Source organism: Hippichthys cyanospilos, chromosome 15 (genome assembly GCF_059441005.1).
Source record: "Hippichthys cyanospilos isolate Australia breed blue-spotted pipefish chromosome 15, RoL_Hcya_1.0, whole genome shotgun sequence".
NCBI classification, from domain to species: Eukaryota; Metazoa; Chordata; class Actinopteri; order Syngnathiformes; family Syngnathidae; genus Hippichthys; species Hippichthys cyanospilos.
Window position 1 is genome coordinate 13,251,378 of NC_142383.1, and position 18,623 is coordinate 13,270,000.

The 18,623-nt window shown below is 36.7% G+C and overlaps 1 protein-coding gene across 1 annotated transcript in view; it reads left to right on the forward strand.

The window, feature by feature from the left end:
• Positions 1-18,623, forward strand: part of LOC148411759 (transmembrane protein 132C) — a 169,375-nt gene that overhangs the window by 103,803 nt on the left and 46,949 nt on the right. Inside the window, exon 4 of the mRNA XM_088435716.1 lies at positions 1,006-1,149. Coding sequence (XP_088291842.1) covers positions 1,006-1,149 — 144 coding nt within the window. The remainder of the gene's footprint in view (positions 1-1,005; positions 1,150-18,623) is intronic.

An 18,623-nucleotide genomic window follows, 5' to 3' on the forward strand; every position in this document is an offset into this window, starting at 1 on the left:
TTCAATTTGTAATCGGAATGTTTGAAAATAAACGATTAGTCGACTATGCACACCCCCGAAAGCTGAAGGAGCCAAAACGATATTCAACACGATATTATTGACACTTGTGGCATCAACTTGGCAACATTCAAATCGCGCATACCAGTATCTCAACTTTTTGGAGATTTTTTGTGAAAATGTGTAATATATTATCGATATGTGTATACTGTATTAGTACTGTATTAGTATTTGTGTGTGTGCATTAATGTGTGTTTATATATATATATATATATATATATATATATATATATATATATATATATATAATTTTTTTAAGACAGTTTTTATAGCATCTCCCATTTCAATATATGCATACCTATAACCTTATTATTGTTTGAATAAAGCCCTCATTACATACATAAATGTTCCAATTATAGAAAGAATTTTTGGCTGATGTTACCTCCTTTTTGCAGTAATTAATGTTTCGTTGGATCAAATACAGTTTGTTTGTAGCAGCTGACTTCATAAAAAAGATGATCTTGTGTGCATTCAGTGAATTCTGTGCATTTGTTCAAGTCAATATCCAGCAAAAGTATCTGTTTTCTTTGCAGTGCCCGGAGTTTTATGTTCCCACGGTTCTTGCCGATCCGTGCATTAGTTTCAGTCGAGATACATCCGGGGCTGCAACATTTCATTTCAACTCTAACGGCTCTATTTTAACGGCTGGTGTAAAGCAACCGACCTAACCCTCAAACATCAATCTTGACTTGGGCTGGCTATCTTTTGAAATACAAACGGGACGGCGTCTCTCACAAAACACCGAAATCCGGGAAATGTGCGGGTTGACTAACACACAGGACTAGGAGCGAGAAAAGAAGCTAAGCTAGATGGCCGGCGTGAAACGAGCTTCCGAGATGGTCACAGAAGGCCTCACAGCCTCCTGATGTGATTGTTTCATATAATTTGTTGTTGTTTTTTTTTAGTGGTTTGTTTGAGTGGTTTTTAACTGGGTTGTTTCCTTTCCAGGGTGAAGCTGAAAGACGGAGTGGCATTCCTCGGAGCCCGAGCCAGCAACCCGGTGTTGTGGACAGTTAGTCAAGATGTCAGAAGCGAAGGTCACAGAGTGGTCACCCTGCACTGCCGAAGGAAGGAGAACAGCTTCGGTCAAAGGTACGTCCGACCGACCTGGCCCGCCTCTCGGATCGATCCGAGCCTGAGATACTCAAATGCCAAGACTTCCTCAATTTGTGAGGAGCTGCAAACCAAAAGGGAGCATGACTCTGCATTCATTCTGGGAATTGATGTGGCTTAAGGTGCCTGCGATAAGAATCTAAAAGATAAAACGTATTTTGGTTTGAATAACATTTTTAAAAGTAGTAAATGGTTCCCTGATGTGTTGCTGCGTAGTGGAAAAAAAAAAAAACGTGACCTTGCCTGCGCTGAAAAAGGTGCAAGATTACAAACAGCAAAAATACCAAACTAATTTTCTGTTATAAGCAAAAACAACATTTGACAATTGGGTAAGATTTTTTTTTGGTTAGTTTTTTTTAGTTTAAATGTGTTTTCTAATAGTTTTAGAACAATCTGGGTGCTAAAATAAGTCAGAAGTTCTTAATATGAGCAATTTGCATATCAAATTTGAATAAACATTTCTAAACATCAAGTGTACATATAGAAAAATATTCATATTTTAAAGAGTCCTCATTTTTCAAAACATAGCTTAAAATCTGATTTTGTTTTGTTTGTGTTTTTCCCTCAGCCGAGCCTAAAATTAAGTAAATGGCCCTAATATTCTGTAAAATGTAAGAAATATTTCCTCGTTAAAAATCTGGGCCAGGTTTGCTAAAATTTTATAAATAAGTTAATACGTATGTGTTTTCTTAAATTAGTCATGAATAAGATTTTTTTTTAAATTATACCCATGCAAAGCCATAATAAAAAAAAAAGACTTTATGAATTAAATTCATGATGACAATATAGCAGTTTTAAGTAAACATAATACGTGTAAGTTTGTCCTTATAATAAGATTTTGTTATTGCTATTATTTCTTAAGAAATAATGTCTGGGGCTTAACTTGAAAATAATTCTAAATCTTTTTTGTCTTATGAGGAAAAAAATAATTGTTTTCATCAAAGAAATCTTAATAACCAAATGCTAGACTTAATATCTTTAAATAATCATTTTTTCCCTCTTTAGATTAAAAAAAAAATATTTTTGTAAGCCATTTTTTCCTTTCTTTAAATGGACTTTTTACAGTGTGCTAGTCTGCGGCGCCTGGATTCGTGACGTCTTATTAACGGAAACAGAATAGAGGAAATAGCACAACCCCAACTGATCTGAGGACCTTTCGGCCTTCCAAAAGATGACAGTGATGAATAATAGGTTGTCTATCATTAACATGCAACCCCCTCAAAACCCCTCTGGGGAGACCATAAGTCATACTGTACACGCCTGTTCAGATGAAGGTCATACGCATCCAACCTGGTATTGTATCCTGACACCCTTTTGGCTAACAAAAGACTTCCTGAAGCTCTGAGATGATAATGCGACATCTTAAAAAGTCCTGCTCAACTTCAAAATATTACGTTTTCTGTCAGAAGGTGGATAAGATACTCCAGTCCATAATATACAACTTTTTGGACAAAGTTTTACCAACGTTTGCCAACTTCCCACATGATGAGAAAGCTAAAACAAAAAATAAATAAGAACTATTGATGGAAAGCATGTCAAGAATGACAAGAAAAAAAAAAAAATATATATATATATATATACACACATATACACACACACACACACACACACACACACACACCGTATTTTCCGCACTATAAGGCGCACCGGATTACAGGGCACACCCTCAATTAATGACATATTTTTTAACTTTTTTCCATATTTAATGCGCACCTTCAATTAATGACATTTTAAAACTTTTTCAATCACAATTTAGTAAAACTCAAAGTAATAACAATAATAACTCAAATAGTAACTCTAAAATCTCAATAGCGTAATAACTCAATGTAAATATGACCAAGCTTGTTCAACTGTAAACACACAAAAGAAACAGGTAAAGCTTACTTTATCACTTCATTCCCAATCCACGAATTCTCAATATTGATCCATATATAAGGCGCACCTGATTATAAGGCGCATGATCAGCTTTTTAAAATAAAATTAAGGCTTTTAGGTGCGCCTTATAGTGCGGAAAATATGGTATGTGTATGTATATATATATATATATATATATATATATATATATATATATGACACAAAGCCATAATATGGTCATTGAAAATGGAAAAAAGTAGCAAATATTTGCTTAATGTGCTTCATAGACTTTTCCCATTTTTTCAACCTGACAATTTCTTCTAGACAATGTGACTTTTCTTTCGTCTGTATGCTTTTCGTGGGGATAACAGTACGAGCCACGAATACCTGCAGCAAATTTACATTCAAGGAACCGAGGTCAGAATCAGATGACCTCCAGGTGTACTATAGATGGATGGGAAGACTCAATGTCTTTGCTAGCAATGCAATTTATCACAACCACTAAGTTAAAGAGCCCATCAATCTGTCCATGATTTATTTATTTTACAACTTGTTCTCATTGGGGTCAAGACCGATAAAGAGTCCATCCCAGTCTTTGAAAGACTGAACATAGAACAGCAACAATAGTTCAATTGAGTTTAAAAGCCTTGATTTGACTAAATTACTAAAACGTTCAGTCTATCAAAAAAAAAAAAAAGAAAGAAACTATCGTGCATGACAGTTCTGCAATTTTCCGGCAGTAATTCACACTTTAGAGTGTCATTTCATGCTCTGTAAAAAGAAGCCGTCATTCAGGCTAAGTAGAAAAAAAATCCGAAATCAAATAGAGAATAAAGACTACTTTTATTAAATAGGGATTGAACAGACTTTTTAGCGTTTGAAGTTGACTAACCACGTGATTTTAGCGTCTCGTATTCCAAATGGACAAATTTACGGAGACGTCAAGCATTGTTGGTTTGACTGTAAAACTCTACGAAGCAGCAAAATGTTCAGCTTACAAGGCTGCACAGCCTTCATGCACCAGGCGAATCTGAAAGTTAAAAAAAAAAATTAAAATAGAAAAAAGGTTAGCCTTGCATTGCTAACTTTGGTTGGTTATTTCATTTCTCGGGTTGCCTATAAGAATTCTTTATCAGAAATTTCATGGGACTGGTGGCTCACCATGTAACTGTCATATGGTGTTCCACAGGGTTCACTTTTAGGGCCCCTGTTGTTTTTTATGTATTTACTGCCCATCCCTAGTAAGTGTCACGTAATTGCATTAATGACCTTTCGTCCTGTTTGAGACATAAAAAAGTAGCATTTAAGAGATACTAAACTTACTTAATCATTTTTAGCAGTAAAACATTCATATTTTGGAGATAAAACCCCTGAGGTTAATTTAATGTGAGCTTGCAGCTATAACAATGCAACCAAATGGATTTAAAGGGATACTAAAATGTTATAGCCATTTTTACCAGTAAGAAGTTGATATTTTATCTTTAATTCTGTCCTACTGTCTGATGATGTTCCACAGGGCTCAATTTTAGGGCCCCTGCTGTTTTCTATGTGTATACTGCCCAGCCCCAGTAAGTGCCACATAATTTCACTACTGACCTTTTTTCATGTTGGAGACATTAAAACAAGCATCATTTAAGGGATACTTAACTTATTTTCAGCAGTAAAATATTAATATTTTGTCTATGATAGGAGATTAAAACCCTTTGGTCAATTTAGTGCTACCTAGCTAGCTGGTACAATGCAACCGAATGGATTTAAAGGGATACATTTTTTTTTTTTTGTAGTCAATTTCACCAATAAGAAGTTGTTATGTTGCCTTTAACTGTTAACATAATCATTTTTCATGTAAACCTTTGAAAAACACACAACAAATGACATATGTACCATATTTTCACGGCCATAAGACGCATTCGAGTCCTACATTATTTCCAAAATCGACGGGGGGGACTTGCGGTGCGTCGTATGCGTGCAGCCATTTTTGTCACCTCTTGAAAATTGAAAATGACGTCTACATTGCAATTTGAGAGTCAAATAACCAAACAAAAAAACAGGTGAGCTGTGATCGGTCATTTCCTGAGGCCCGAGCACATGTGATGTCATTTTCAGTCAACAAATGTTAAATTCATTTGTATGCGATAAATCATTTGTTATTAGATTAATTGCAGACAAAATATGAACTTTTTACAGCTCATGCTAAATGATGACCTAAAGGATTTAGGTATCCATTAAGAATGCCTTTTTTTCACGTGACCTAAATGTTTACGTGGTAACAGCTGATGGTAACGCGGCAGTAGTGCTCCGGGGAAAAAAAATAGATGGTCAATGACGTCGGCGGTTATTCGACATTGACTTTCATCTCATTAGCGCCGACTTAAAAAGATCTGAAGTCTTACAGCCCCTATTTTCGAAAAGACAAGTCCTCCAGAGCAGCTAATGACTCATGTCATTTGAAGCTCGTTTTGTTGGCAGTAAAAGCTGCACGACTGCCGGAACCTGCGAGTTCAAGGATGAGATGAGTGACACATAATGGTGTTAGCGTCATCACACACAGACAGGCTTCATGACTTTTATTGTTACTATTCATAAAGGAATAGAAGTAATTAACATGCTACAGTTTTCTGGCTGACCAGGTGTCCTTTTTTTATCCCGTGGTCTGACTTTGAAATTGCACTATGATTATGGATTGATTTTATTATTTTTATTCGTTTTGACGAAAGGGTTAAAAAAAAAGAGGTTTATGAACCTTCAAACTAAACGTATTAAGGCGGTGGGATTGTTGAGGAATCAAATTTTCAAGTTGGAGATGATACAATTGATGGCTGTCAAAACAAATAAAACCAGGCAGCAGTTGTGTTAGTGCTGAATGGAAAATGTGTGACTGTCTACACTTGCAAACAATGGCTACTCTAAAAAGACGAATGTCCTGTAATGAACGCGTTTGGGCAGCTGGCTAGGAGTAATTTACATGCATTTTTTTTTTTTTTTTTACATTTTAGAGCTAGATTGATATGCAATTTTTATCTGGAAAAAAATGCAGGTTATGGAATCATTGACTGATTCATGGAAAAAATGTATAACCAAAAATAGTGTTTTTTTTGTTACACTAGTTTGTACGACAATATTTTTTTCAAAGATTTTTGGTTGGATAAACTGACGACTTTCAGGTCCCTTGCAAAACGTCCTTGCATCGGTCACGTAATAATTTCCCATAAAAATCGCTTTGTTTAGAATGGCAGGTCCAAAAAATGACCTTATTTACAATAAATATTGGCCACTGTTGTAAATCATGAGAGAACAAAGTTAAAATAAGGCTGGGCAATAAATTAATTCGATTACTGTATGATTACTTGCTTATAATTCGACCTCCCACTTTTTTACTTCAATTTGGGTAAATTTGACAAAAACAGGATTAACTGACTTAAGTGGTTACATAGATCATGGCCATCCAATTATAACACATAGTGTGTGTTATTAAAATAACAAAATTACTGTACTTTTACGTACATTTCTTCATCGTATTTGAATAACATACCGTTGCGGTTAATGGTGGGTGGAAACGACACAATCGCAAAGCCACGTACGCGTGCACGCGTAGACACAATTGCTGAAACTACAGGTGAAATAATGTTTTAGCGACAAAATACGATCTTGTAAAAATGGCAAAATAAAAATGGCTCTCCCTTTAAATACGACTGTATACACAATCCATGCGTAACTATTTTGCAAGATGTTTTCATGTTAATGATTTTAAATCCGTACTCATTATTTATGTCTATTTTCCACAGGATTTTTAATAGATGGAGCTATATCGCCCAACCCTAAATTATTGGCACATAGAGGCCATTAGGCTAATTATTTATGGCCGTTTGAAGGGCCATAATCAACCAATTTAATCAATCAGTCAGGGTTTGTTGAAATTATAAGTTAGAGGTTATGCCGCATTTAGTCAAAAAAAATGACCTTCCGAAATTCAATGTCATCTAACTGGGCTCACAGGAAAAGCAGATTTGCAAAAACCCTGTTAATTTCATGACTGATTTTCACATTCATTCAGTCTGTCCTTGTCCTGATTTAATTTTTCATTTTGGGCCTTATTTCGCTTACTTTATTTTTTCTTATTTTAGAGGCAGTTTTTTCACTACCGCTTACCATTATTGTTACTGATTTTCATTCGATAATTTTTCCTTGATGACCTAAGTGTTTTTCATTTACGTTTAATGTCACTTTGACTTTGCTTGCATGTTAGGTAAATAATATTAGGTAAAAAATAGACAGTGTGAGTTTGGGGCGTTGGAACCCTTCTGCTACCTTGAATCCTGTGTAAATGTTAAAAAAGAAAAGCAAATTGTCATGAAATCATAAGGCATGGTGAAAGATAGTATTCATCTTGTCATATTGTTGAAGGAAATTCAAGTGTAATAGATCTCCACTGGAATTTCTTTAACTGAAAAGGCAGGGACCTCTTAAAAGTTTTTCTGGTTGACAGTATCATATTTTCGCCTTTTATCTGAAAAAATATCAATTCCCTGTCTCCAATAAATACAGTTAAAGCCTTGTTTTTCATATTATGCGTAGCCAGTATGACTGTGCTTTATCCTCTTTGGGCTTTTTGGATTTCATTACCCCAGCCTGCACGTACAGGCTCTTCAGACGCCAATCCAGCATTTTTCGGCCAAATATGCTGATTGCTATCGCAAAAGTTTATGGTCAGCAATTTTTTCTGAGGGCATCTCTATGCAGACAACAAGAACTGCAGAGTGCTCCTTAGTTTGATATTGGTTGAAGGAAATATTGCAAATTATTAATATTAATAATTATTAATATTAATAATTAGACATATTAATAAGAAGACACGTTTTATATATATATATATATATATATATATATATATATATATATATATATATATATATATATATATATATATATATGGGAATATACTAGCCATCATAATGTAAATTTCTGGAATATGCTTAAATTAGAATGATGGGAATCAGATGAAAATAGATGCACGAACATTGGGAAAAACTGCCTCATTGAGAAGGAATAGGTGAATTTTGGGGTGAATTTTTTATGATTTTGGGAAAATCGCAAATATTTGAAATGAGAAAAATACTAGCTAGCCATCAATGTAAATTTCTGGAATATGTTAATCAGATTGATGGGAATCGGATGAAATATGTGAAAGTAGATGCATGAATACTGGGAAAAACTGCCTCATTGAGAATGAATGGGGAATTTTGGGGTGAATTTTTTATAATTATGGGAAAATCGCAAATATTTGAAGTGAGAAAAATACTAGCTAGCCATCCATGTGAATTTCTGGAATATGTTAATTAGATTGATGGGAATCACATGAAATATGTGAAAGTAGATGCATGAATACTGGGAGAAACTGCCTCATGGAGAACGAATGGGGAATTTTGGGGTGAAAATTTAAAATTTAAGGAAAACCGCAAATACTAAAAAAAAAAAAAAATACTAGCTAGCCATCAATGTGAATTTCTGGGAAAGGTTAATTAGAATAATTGGAATCAGATCAAATGTGGGATCAAAAAAAAGTGGGAGGAAAAAAAAACTAAAAAAAATTGTGAAGGAATAACCTTCAAAATGAATACGTTTCCATTAAAAAAAATCCACAGTGTCTTCAGAATAACATCAATGTTGTTATTAATCTTTAATGTGCTCGAAATGCCTCTCAAGTTTCCCCTGTTGGGAATTTCTCTCGAACCATTTAGAGCTACTAAACAGCGCCTGCTGTGTATTCATATTCAGCACGTAATGTAGTGTGCATTACGTCGCGGAAATATATCACGAGCCCGATCAAGAATAAGTAATCAAAGTATTTATGTCTCTCCAGAGGCTTTCATTTGAAGCGCATCCATTCACAAGCAGCTTGCTGCTTGACCGCTTAGGTCTCCAGGCGGTAATAAAGCAAACTGATGCATTATGAAAGCAGCACCTTGGTCATCAGACAAAAACCACCTGATCATTTAAGAAGACGAAAAAGGTCAATTAAAGTGTCCTGTTAGCAAACCCATGCTAATAGCATCTTACTGAAAACCCCCGTGCTGTATTTCGTCTAATCTTTCGCTCTTTACATTAAAGGATTTCGCATCAAATGGAATTCATTGGAAAAAAGTCCCTAGGGAGCTGAAATTTCACCCAGATGGTGACAACATGTCAAAGTTCAACATGACGCAATCACTTAACTTTGTTCCACGACAATAGGGAGCTGAAATTTCACCCAGATGATGACAACATATCAAAGTTCAACATGACACAATCACTTAACCGGTTAACCGTCGTTCCAGTATTTTGACCATTTTTTTCCGGTCATTTTACTCCACATCATTCTGACTGTATTTTAGCCAAGGGATGTGGCACTCCTGCTAGTGTGCTTTGCCTGCTGTCAAGGCATCATTGCACTACATAGCACAATACGTTTTCTGTAATCTATATTGTTTACCTGTATTTGTCTGTATTTGGTACATGCAGCATCCACTTCAACCTGTGAGCCTGGAAGGGGGTTCCTCCCACCCGTGGTCCCTTTTGAAGGTTTCTGATTTTCCCCAAATTGGGGTTTTTGAGTTTTTCCTTCCCCTTCTAGGAGCTTTGACAGGGGATGCTGTTGTGTACCTTACACCGAAAAGATGTCTCTTCTTGACTTCTTTTTTTGAAAGAAGTCTCCACTTGACCTATTTTCATCTGTGAAGCCCTTACAGACTTCGGTGATTTAGGGCTGTACAAATAAAATTTGATTGATTGAAGTGGCTGTGCCATGTTAGACTTTCATATGTTGTCATCATCTGGGTGAAATTTCAGCTCCCTAGTCTTTTTTCAACCTTATCCTTTCGATGTGAAATCATCCTTTTGATGCAAAATGCCTTTGATTTAAAGATCAAAGAACTGAACAAATACAAGGGTTGAATAAATATTTACTGCATTACTGTATTTCTTGTATGTAAGAGATTTTGTAGATGGTCATTTGCGGCAGTAGAAGTAATAAGGACGTATGCAGGTGAAGACTTAGTGAGGGAGACTGCTCATTATGGTTTGCCTCGGGTCACACCTCCTCCCGCTGCCCCTCGGTGCTTATTCAGATATGCAGAAATTGACTGCGCAATTATGCGAGTGAGTGCCAGGCCGGAGGAATGCGCCGCGCTCAAATATTTTCTTCCTTTCTACAGTAAATATGGACTAAGTCCCATCTGCGCGCATGCACGGCGTGCCATTGTGCCGTCTGACCGAAACAAACAAGCGAACAAATAGAACGCTCATGCATGTTTATGGCTCCAAAGTAGGCTAACGTCACAAAGTGAGTCGCCGCGTTTCAAATAACCTGCTGTGGCAAGACGGCTTTCCTGTTGCGAACATGTTTTAGTAGAGATGAGCTAAAAAGGCCGACAATCGCTCCGCGACCACAACAAATAAGGAAGAACATGCTAAATGGGATTTCTGCAGAAGAAGATTAAAGATGGTAGGTAGGATTCGCAGTTTTAGCTCAGTCTCAAACTTGAAAGCCAGAATTCTCACTTTAGAGCAGTGCTTCTCAAATAGGGGGGCGGGGCCCCCTGGGGGGGCGCAAGATGATCCCTGGGGGGCCGATGACCCCAGGGAAAAGGCTTTGTTTTTGTTATGTTAAGTTTAATTGCAATAAATTAAGATTGTAGTTTTAGGCGTTTTGATGCACTTTTTCAGTTTTAGACTAAGCTGTAACCCATGTAAACGCTATAAAAAATAAGTCAGTCGTTGATAGTTGACTCATATTGCTCTTTTCTTTTGTTAATGTCTAGAAGGATGCAGGTTTAGGTATACTTATACAATTTTTAATAGATAATAATCTTATTTATAGTCAGCGAGTTGAATCGGGGGGGGGTGAAAAGTTTTTTTCTTTTTTGGTGGAGGGGCTTGGCAACATATAATTGACATGGCAGTCTCCAGAGGAGTGCCACCCCCCCATTTAATATCATTTAACTGTAATATTGTTGAAATAGACCTACAACTATATTTTAAACATACTGTTGGTGCTTAAGAACACATTTATTTGCAAGTTTTTGAAATTCATAATCATTGAATTTATTCCTTTTTCATGAAAGAACGTCTACATCTTACACATTGTCTCTTTAAAGACGAACATTTTGTCGTCAGCTAGGCATTTACCACATGGGCGTTTTTCTATCAAATAAGACTTTGACCTGTCTAGTTCACACTAGTCACACTCCTCAACTTGCTTCAACATAGTTTTATGAAATTAAGAGGCCACAAGATGGCGCCAAAGAACAGTTGTCAAGGCAGTATTTTACCGCTAACTCATGGTGTTTTCTGGTAATGATTTTGATCATTATTTCACGAGTAGCAACTGTAGTCTACAGTCATAATATTTGACGTTACGTGATTTTTTTTTTTTTTTTTTAATGTAGCTTTTGAGGGCTGGTGCCTTGGCAGTGTAAAGTAGTTTCAGCATCAGGCTGAAGCTCACTTTAAAACATCATTGCAGTCAAGGCCGCGTGTTGGCCCCAGCCATCTGTTGAGGGAGATGACACGGTAATCCTCTGCGGGTCTTTCGGTGAAACAGAAGAAATGAGTATCACCGGGATAGGTTGCAAGTTTCTGTCGGCCTCAAATATTTAGTATACTCTGACAGAAGAAAGGCAGAGTTCCTTTAAAGATCCTCGCAGCAACCGTCCCTCCATTTGTTATGCTAATACATCAGTAGAGCGTAGTGAAAGTATCTCCTCACATATGTAGATGTGCAATTATTAACTGTTGTTATTTTGAATGGGTCACAGTTGGAATAAATGTACCGTATTTTCCGCACTATAAGGCGCACCAGATTATAAAGTGCACCCTCAGTCAATGACATTTTAAAACTTTTTCCATATATAAAGTGCACCAGATTATAAGGTGCACCATCAGTTAATGACATATTTTAAAACTTTTTCCATATATAAGGCGCACCGGATTATAAGATGCACCCTCAATTAATGACATTTTAAACTTTTTCCATATATAAAGCGCACCGGATTATAAGGCGCACCCTCAATTATTGACATATTTTAAAACTTTTTTAATCCCATTAAAGTAATACTCAAAGTAATAACAATAATAACTCAAATAACTAAACTCTCAATAGCATAACCCTGTCAATATGACCAACCTTGTTCAACTGTAAACACACAAAAAAACAGATAAAACTCACTTTATCAGTTCATTCCTCATCGACAAATCCCAATCTCAATATTAATCCATATATAAGGCGCACCTGATTATAAGGCGCACCTGATTATAAGGCGCACCATCAGCTTTAAAAAAAAATAAATAAGGTTTTTAGGTGTGCCTTATAGTGGGAAAAATACGGTAGTTCTTAATGTATATTCTTTCTTATACTCTATCCAATTATGCAGATTAAAATCTAACCAAATTAAGACATCATATTACGTTTCCTTGATGGAAGAGAAAACGCCATTAATCGTAAAAGATTTCTCTGGAAGATATAAGTATAAAACCTGCAGTTTGAGAATACGATCGCTTTATCTGATTTATTTGAGAATATGATCACTTTATATGCATTAAAAATATGTGATATCCAAACCTACCAAAGAGGTCTGCGAATATTCTAAACAAGGTGCCTGCACCTCGTCACACTTTGTCTTTCATGTAGAGTTATGAACTATTTGTGAACTTTTCCTATCACGGCTCGCTTTAAACGAGTCTCTCCGAGTCAAATGCGTGTGTATTTCCATTCTCTCCTCCCACTTTTGCAGCTCCGACAAGCATAAAATACATATTACATGAGGCTAAAGACGGTACCGCAACGTTGAGCACCGCCGCTATTCTTCCTGTCTATCTTGCGCGACACCTTGTAGTGCGGCACCTAATGAATATGGAGAAACACGTTTTGGGCTACAAATCCTGAGTAAATACCTTAGCTCTGTCTTGTTTTAAGTACTAACTGAGTGCGTTAGTCATTTATCTCTTCTTACAAGCCGCATGGGTCTTAGGGGGGAAACGCATTTAAATATTGCTGTTTTTGTTTTGTAAAATATAAATAAAGGAAAACAATATCTACTAATGTGGCAGAAAATCCTGTTAGAAGAAGTTAAGGGAATGGCGCCAAAGGGTGGCGGAACATTACTTTGTTGTAGCTTAGTTTTACTTAGGCCCTAAAGTACAACATTTGTACAGTGGTACATACGATGGTACATAGGAAGTCATTTTGTAAGGTTTTTTTTTTTCTAGGTAGAGACACATTTTACATGGCAATAGCCTAGTCCATTCTATGCTAAAAAAAACTTCCAAAACCCTTTAAATAAAAATATTAATTGTCATAATAGACAATATGAATGCAGTTCATTTGTTTGACTCAAGATGACGCTGATCTATTAGCGGTGCATGCTGAGAACTTTGTTTAGGTCGTTTTCTTTGTACCTTTTTAATTTGACATTTCCAGTGGTACAGCTATCATTTACAAGTCCACACGAGCAAAAATATTCATTTTTGGATCATTTTGAGCATTGGAAGAAGAGCATAAGCTTAAAATAGCACAAAAGCACAAAAATATGGTGTTTTAAAACCGATACATTTCACGATAAAATGAGAACTAAACGTTGTATTGCAATGCTTATGTTGCGTCACTTCGTATCATAAGATATCTATATATGGATATTATCGCCCATCACTAATATATATATATATATATATATATATATATATATATATATATATATATATATATACAGAATATAAAACATTCTTTGAAGTTTTATAATTGACTACTTGCTTTTCTGTTTATGTAACCCATCTGGGAGTATATTCTTATTATGAATGACGTAGTGGATCATGACGTACGGTTACCCTGGTTGATGGATTTTTCTCATGACATAGTAATAATAATGTAGCTCCAGGCTGTGTGCGCGTGTGTTACGAAAACATTTTTGTCGCTACTCCCAATTTCAAACCCCCCCCCCCGACATATCAAATGCGAGGCCATTACTTTTTGGCTTCTCTTGTCAAAATGACGCCTTTGGAGATATTTTCGTATTTACATACGAATGCATTCCTACGCGCGGTGACGTCACCCCGCATCGGATAATGGAATTATACTCTGCAAATTTGCTCATTTTGTTTAGTTTGAGACTGTGTGGTTGCGGATGTAACTAAAGGAGAGTCTGTTTATTCACTGCTGACAGGCAATGAGATGCAAGCCCATGCACACATGCTTTGTTTAGGGAAGCGAATATGTGTCTATACGGCTGCTTTATTTCATGCCTGAGAGTAATTAGGAAGCGGTGTCATTGACAGAACAATGATGAGTGAAGATTGAACAAGAAAGGAGTTCGATACTCAGTCCTCTCCGGTTGGCCGGCGAGGTCAGAGAGCCCGGCGGTGTTCTTTCTGATTGCGCCGAGCGTAACTCAAATGGCGAGCGACTGCGTGGCAATCAATGGCCGCGCCGAGTAGGACCAATCGGCCGGCTTTTACAGCTCAAGTTAAATCAAAGGTCCCCTCGGCGCAATCGGATGCAGGTTGCGGAAACTTCTTTGGCCCCCGCAAGACGCGCGAACGTTAATTACTGTCCTGCCGTTCCGATGAATGCGCCATCGCGCGTTTTTCTTCTGAAGCTTCTTTTAAGTTCCTGGAATGGAAGTCGCTTCTGTTGTTTTTGCAGCCGAACAAAAACAGCTGTTTGCAACCAAAGCTGATAGAAATCTTTCAGAGAATGAGCAAAAACACCTGCTGAAACAGCAAAGGAGTTAATGAATGACAATCGTTTCTCTCCAGACTTAAACCCTATAGAGGACCCCTACTTTTTGAAACTAAGAGGTGCTTCTTGAATACTGAACTTCTTGTATATACTGAACTATTTCTACCAGTTTGATACACAATTCTGAAATAACAAATATCTTTAAAAAATGTTGTTATAAATTGTTAATGATAATCATCTATGTAAATACGCTATCCAGTACAATTTTTGCTATCAATACAGTACAACTTTCAGCATGTCGTGGTAAATTTGCATATAAAAATTCAGAACCTTTACATTCATTTTTCAATTTGTTTTTCACGAAACATTAAAATTCAATCATTATTTAAGCTTTTTGTACAATGTAACTTTAATTTATTCAATTCCAAAGATGCTTTATATGCTATTTATGTATTTAAAGTCAAGACATTCAATCCAAGGTACTTATTTACATTTTTATTTTTTTCAAGTTGTTTGGCCAAAGGAATGTCTAAACTAACTATACTGAATTAAGTCCGAAAGTAAGAGTTTAAGTTGCACCGGCATTTAGTACTAATTGATTACTTTTATAATTTCGTAGTAAATTAATATTTTAGCCAAGGGATGAAACAATCCTGATATTGTGATGACTAAGTGGTGGTACCATGTTAAACTTTAACATGTCAACATCTGGGTGAAATTTCAGCTCCCTAGGGTCTTCTTTCCATTTTTTTGACCAAAATATTGCACAAGGGATAAATACTAAAGAAATCTAACTCAAAGTACTGCAGTAATCAATTACTTTCATACCAAAGTCCTAAATTGTTACTTTAATACTTAATTACCTTTAATAAATGAATGAGTACTTTATTTAGCATTAGCCATTTTTAGACCTTCGTATTGCCAAACGTTTGGGAAAAACAAATTAAGTAGCTGGGATTGACTGTCTTGAAAATTGTCTTTGGGATTGAAAGACTTTGTTATACATTATAGTCAGGCTTAGACCCCACTTAACTTTTAATCGCCAAATGCTGAATCCATCAATTACTTTTGTAAGTGAGTACTTTTGTCAAAAAACACATTGTAGTCCAATTTGATGCGAGGTAGATCAGTTGGACTTCATCTACACCGCGAGTTGTCTAATGGGCTTTCTCAGGCCGTCATTTTCACTTTTTGGAAACATAGTTGTAGCGTAGCAGTCGCAGCAAATGTGCTAGCGTAGCCATTTCAAACTACGGAAAGGTTTTCATTTTTTAATGAACCTTCAGGACGCTTCAGGCTACACTGGCTGATGGCAGCACCTAGGGTAGTTTTTTTTTAACTTTTTAGTTGACTTTTAGTAAACTTTTAAATCAATCCATGTCGCCCATGTCATGCTAGCTAGCTAGCGCTAAGTTAACAAATGAAGGACTGTGATCCAGCATGTTAGCAAACCTTTGAAAAATGACTGCACATGGGGTATGTCGTTAAAGAAAAAGGTTTCTATAGAGCACACATTTTACCTAAAGATGAAGGGAGGACGCCCACAAATTAAATAAGGTGTGAAAGGCTGCAGTCAAAGCTTGAAAAGCAGCACAAAAGAATGAAATAGTTTGATGATGTCAGTGGCTGCAAGTCTCGGTGAAGTGATTCCGCTTTCAGCTTTTAAGAAAGTGAAATATTTTTTACACAAAGCAGATATCAACAAAACAGGTCGCCTTCATTCATATTCAAAATGGAGGAATTCGTTCGCTTGCATTTGACCCGCGTGCGTCGATCCAACAGAATTTCTGTTTTGTCAATCGTCCTAAAACATTACCTTCATCTAAGATTGTCAGTGATCGCTTGAATAGAATAATAACTTCTAAATCCATTTTTGGAATGAATAAAAAAAATATTGAGCATCAAAGTGGAAAAATGTTTCCCTTTTCCTGCTTGTCCTTGAAGTGACACCAGCTTCCTTTTTATGAAAATACTTTCAAAAGCATAGATAAGGGAGACTAAGCAATTACCCTTTCAGGTAGGGCTAATTTACCTATAGGGTATTCTACCGTATTTTTTTCCATCTTATGCTACTTATAAGGCAATCATAAGGAACCTTCTTTTCTCATGTTTATCGCTAAGGCCGCTAATGCATTCCGGATTGCTCTCTTCCGCCCGCCTCCATTCTTTTTGAAAGGATTTCAACGTTCGTGGCGCGCTCGCGCCCGACGTGAGGGAACGGCGCCATTGATCGTGTTTAATTTAATTTGAATGAGTGGCGTATGAATCCTGCGCGACTCGGCGTCATTACGCGATCAGAAATGCTCTTTAAATGCAACACATGAGACTCGTCCTCAACCGAAGCCGTCATCTTTAATGGAAATCCAGACTGACACCCTGCCACTAATGAAATAAAATTAATTTAATCTCTGCGTAATGACTGATAGCACATCCTCCTTCTCGGATATACTGTGATATACCGTGTCTTTCCCAGAACAGCCCGAGGCATAAATTAGATATTTACTGTGGTTTCTATCAAATCATGAACTCGCATGTTATCATTGAACTAGTGATGTCTGATTGAAGCCTTTGGGACTCCGATTTCAGCCCGGACGCAGCGTATAATCCCGTTAATGCCCAAGTGCGAAGTCAGGAAGTCGATTCCCGTCTTTATCTTTTGGATCTTCCGGTTGTTCTCTGTTGTCGAGCGGTCGCGTTCCCAAAAACCAGTCCGCTAATGCCCGATATCGACTCGAGCGCAAACCCTCCCCGAAATCCGATCGACGAAAGCAAACTCTCTTTATACTCGCGGTGATTTCCAAAGCAGATTGTTTTGTTTCCGGGGGTATTTATTCGGAAAACTTTCCGTTTTTAAAGTCAAATCAAAAGCCTATCCAAGCTGCTGTGTGCGTACTCGCTTGCACTTTATCAGCAGCCAAAGCCGGCGCTGGTGGGGACTTGCCCACAGACAAAGTGGAGATTGGCCAGGGAGTCTGGTCTTGTTTGATAAGGCAGGTCTATCGCCCCCGGAACCTTAGACTCAGATCCTCTGATCCACTTCATCTTCCGATAAATCACCCCCCCCCCCCCTCCCGAATCACGGACCGCAGTTCATGTTTCAGTGCGTTTTATTTTTTTGGGCGGCGCATTTTATACAGCGCGTTGACGACGCGTGGAATTTTTGCAGCCACCTGCTATTCCCTCATGTTGTGTCCGGTGTTGAATTTAGATATCAAAGTTTGAAAGTTGAGTTGCTAAAGTTACGGAATAGGAGAAGAAAAGGCATGTCAAGTGCATGAATATGAGTTTAGGGTGAGAAATGAGGGCTTTAGAAGCTCGTTCTGGAAAGCTGTGCAAAAGGGGGAGGATTTTTCAAAATTAAAACCTGTCAAAATGCAAAGAATATCTGAAAAGGCCACTTCAAGCAAAGTACAATGCAGAAAGAGTTTGGAAAATCATAAGGCTGTCTTTATTGAATATTTTTAGATTCAATTCTTATCGTTTATACACAGTTAGCGTTTTTTCCGCACTATGAGGCATACCTAAAAGCCTTAAAAAAAATTCATGAGCTGACTGCCCCTTATAATCCAGTGCGCCGTCCCCAGCGCATAAATTGCCAGTTTTCATTTTTCAGGACAAAAAAATAAAATAATAATCCATGGAAATTCTTGCATTTTTTTACCCTTGTATTTGAATTAAAAATTTATTTTTTTACAATTTCACACTGTTTGAAATGTTGATATGCTATACCTTATGCTCCAATTTTGACACAATTTATATGGGGACACGGGGGAAAATATACTTTTTTTTTTTTTAAATAAAGCGTGATTTTATAAAATGAATCCAGAAACTGTTTTTAAACCAACAAAATAACATATTTTAAGGGTTTTGTTTGCAATTTTTTTAAAAAAAG